Below are 3,522 nucleotides of genomic sequence, written 5' to 3'. Positions count from 1 at the left end.
AACGTTTACATTTTCCTACGTATAAGTATCACTACCATCGATACAATTCACAATACAGTATTTAGGGTTACATATTTCAGAACCAGAAATGAGATCCAGGGTTGTGTTCCTGTTGCTCATTATTTTTGAACTGTGTTTAACCTTAAGGTAGCTACCACTTGTTTTACCGTATGAGGCACTATTCTTTACAAGTATAAAGTTGATATTTATTAATTCATTGACTCTTCAGGACACCCCAATGGCCTATGTTCAAGAGCTCCACCTTGTGACTCCTACATTTCTCTACTTTCATGTCTTAGGACCAGAATGCACACCCAAGCCTTTCTGCTTCCCAGTTGCCTCCACTTACCTTTCATTCCATTATGTAGTAAAAGCCTCATCCTGAGTAAGGACTTCTCTTATTCTAAGACGCCTCATAGTGCTCACGTACAATTCCAGGATAGTCACTCACAGGGATTTTTGAGGTTACCGAGGCAAGTACTGAACCCTACAAGGTCTCTGAGAAGTGTCACCTTGATGTGTTTAGGCTCAGCTATTTAAAGATCACAACAAAGCCCAAGTCTGCTCTTGAGTTATGGACAATGCCTGAGCATTTTCTGAAGCTTTGGAGAAATTATTTTAAATTTTCACCCAGATTCTGTCTCCTTGAGCCAAAGTGGTAGACAGCTCTACCTTGCTAGTCCATGCACTTTTTTTGTGAAGTCAAATTAACAAGCCGATTTCCAACTGTTTTTCTCTATGGATTCTCACTTTCATTTCCTGGGCAAACCAGACCACCTGTTAAGAAATGGATGACCCTATCAGTGGACATTTTTCTAGTTGTTTCTCACCACAGGGAAGCTGTATCTCAACCACCACAGACTCACAGGTCTCAAAACTGAGGTTTGTGTCTATCTTCTTCTTTTTCCTCTTCTCACTTGACCACATTTCAAGGCCTCCAACATTGTGTACAAGGCAACAATACTGCTGGCTTTGTACTGTCATTCATTAAGATGCTATAAAGACCAAGAATAAAACAACTGTGGAGATCTAACTTACTCAGATCACAGGCACAGGAGCATGAAGAAGTGCCACTATGATGTTGAGAAGGCTGCCTGGTGTGGGTCTGTGAGAAGTTAAGGTGGCTTGGGCTGCAGGCGCATCTGCTGATGACAAGCCCTGTCCAACACACAGCTTCTACATTAACAGTGTTGTCTATGGTTTCTGTGTGAGCTCTAAAAGCTTTCTCCTCTTTACCCAGGAATAAACTCACTTCAGATGGAATTCATTTACAAAAGGTAGACTATGTTTATTTAGAGTCACAAGCAGCTAACTTACTTTGTGACTCAAGACCACAAACCACTTCTCCACTTCATGCTGGGCCCTACAGCTGAGACCCAAGATTGACAGAAGTGCTGGCTGGGACCCATTCACAGGTTTACAAGTTTCTCGTTGAGGGCGATCTGTGACTGTGTGAGATTGGCCAGGTAGGTCACCATCAGCAGGTCCTGGAAGACAGAAGACTGACAAGTGAGAGGCTGGGTGGAAAGGGTGCAGGAATGCTGGTGCTGGCCAGCTCCACCTGATTGTGGATGTGAGACCAGTCCCAGATAGGTGACAGATGGGACTTGAGAAGCTGGAGGCAGACAGATGACAGATGGGACCTGAGAAGCTGGAGGCACAAGGCAGGGAGGCAATGCTTGGGGATATTTCCCATCTCTGCTGGTGCACCAGTCATCCAGAGGTGCTTTAGCTGGGAACCATGGGTGGAGTACGGAGGTCTAGGTACACGGATGGGGAAAATAAGAAACTGTGCGCTCATCACTTGTGAATTTTAGCATTTCTTTCTCTCTCAAATCTAGACAAGTCACAGTAGTACCTGCAGTACCTGAGAAAACCGAATCAAGGAAGGAGCCTGCAACATGTGCACTACCCATTCCTCTCTCCCAACCTAGATTACCAAATGGACAGAGGTAAAGCCTTGTTTCCTCCATCGCACCCCAGCCCCTCACACCCAATTCCCCTTACAATGCCAATTCTGTGCAGAGGTGGAGGAGGAGGCGGGCTCCAGAGCCCAGAAACAGTACTCACATTAATGTTGCTATTGAGCATGGTCTCAAAATCCTCAGGAATGATCTTGGGTACTTGGTTAACCAGGCTCATCAAGAAGCGGCCCACAGTATTGTCAGCTGACACCTTTCCAGACTGAGCACCAAAACAAAGATCCAGTAAGGCACAATCCACCCTCACCACCACGCTGTACCATCATGTCTCAGCTCAGCGCCCCCCCAGGTACCCAGGGTGCTGATCTACAGTGTCTCCTCCTTTGTTTCCTCTCCCTTTCTCACCAGCACATCCTCTGCATACTGCAGCACTGTGCTTAGGGCGTCCTGGATGCGAGCCGATGCTCCCCCAACTTGCTGCAGGTCACTGGAGAGGCCGATCACCCGGTTGGGGCTGAAACAGGTCTTCATGATCAGGTCAACTGTGAGAGACACAGGAAATTACTATACGCCAGCACCAAGGACAACCCTCCAATCCCTTCCGGCCTCAGCTTCCTCTAACTCGCAGCTCTCTTCCTATTGACTTCTGTTCCTTTGACAGAGCTTGACCCCTTTACCTAGTATGCCTATGACCCTGGTCTTCTATGAATGGACATGTGTGCTGATCATTTTCCTCTTCTAATAACTTATCAAATAATTCCATGAAACCTATTGACACAGGAGGACAACTATGACTCGTGGTCATCACAAACCTTAGATCAACGTTCCTCTGTAAACCGCCTAAGACCTCTATCCTTGGTACAGAGCAACAGCCACTTCCACTGAAAAAGCCTAAGCCTTCCAAGGAACGTAGAGGCCAGTGTACTCACCTCCAATGCGCTCAGTGTCATAATATGCATATTTCACTGTCAGCGGTGTGAACATCACTCCCATTGTCCGCCCTGGGACACCCATTAAAGTGCTAGGGAGAAGTCAAGGTAAAACACAAAGCCTTAGTCTAACAGGAGAAAAACTCACTTTCCTGAACTTACTATACACACCAAACTCTTGGTCCCCCAAATCAACCTCTGGTTGTGGCCTGGTCCCTTTAGAGGGTTACCACACACACAGTATAGGACCTCAGTGAACACTAAGTTTTTGTGAAGCTGACTGCTAAGGCACCTCATGGAAAGAAGAGACAAGAAATGGATCTTTTCCGACACTGGGTCTTTAGTACTGAAAAGTACTAATCTTTTCATTAGTACTGAAAATGCAACAAATTCCTGCTTAGCAAGACTACAATGGGTGCAATAGATAACTTCACTAAAACAAGTGTCTTTACTATGTCAACCATTCTTTCAACTGGATTTTGAGAAGTCTTATTATACTGCTACAAAGACAAAGAACTGAGGCAATGGTTGGAGCTTGGTGGAACATCAACTATATAATAACAGTTAACTGGCTACATCACTGTCAGCCACAGAAACATTGAAGTTAAACAGTGTAAGAGACACACTAAATGCCTTTACTCTAAACACAAAAATCTTTCTAATTTGCACAG

The 3,522-nt window shown here is 45.2% G+C and overlaps 1 protein-coding gene across 1 annotated transcript in view; it reads right to left on the bottom strand.

Annotated features, from left to right (window-relative positions):
- Positions 1 to 1,263: 1,263 nt before the first annotated feature.
- Eif3f (eukaryotic translation initiation factor 3 subunit F) overlaps positions 1,264 to 3,522 on the bottom strand; it is a 9,029-nt gene continuing 6,770 nt past the window's right edge. The window contains exons 5-8 of the mRNA XM_004647326.2: positions 2,852 to 2,943; positions 2,328 to 2,464; positions 2,071 to 2,184; positions 1,264 to 1,487 (exon numbers count right to left, since the gene is read on the bottom strand). Of these exons, the coding sequence (XP_004647383.2) occupies positions 1,410 to 1,487; positions 2,071 to 2,184; positions 2,328 to 2,464; positions 2,852 to 2,943 (421 nt within the window). The 3' untranslated portion in view covers positions 1,264 to 1,409. The remainder of the gene's footprint in view (positions 1,488 to 2,070; positions 2,185 to 2,327; positions 2,465 to 2,851; positions 2,944 to 3,522) is intronic.

The sequence above is a fragment of the Octodon degus genome, unplaced genomic scaffold (genome assembly GCF_000260255.1).
Source record: "Octodon degus isolate 3935 unplaced genomic scaffold, OctDeg1.0 scaffold00302, whole genome shotgun sequence".
Taxonomy (NCBI): domain Eukaryota; kingdom Metazoa; phylum Chordata; class Mammalia; order Rodentia; family Octodontidae; genus Octodon; species Octodon degus.
This window is presented reverse-complemented; position numbering and strand designations above follow the sequence as displayed.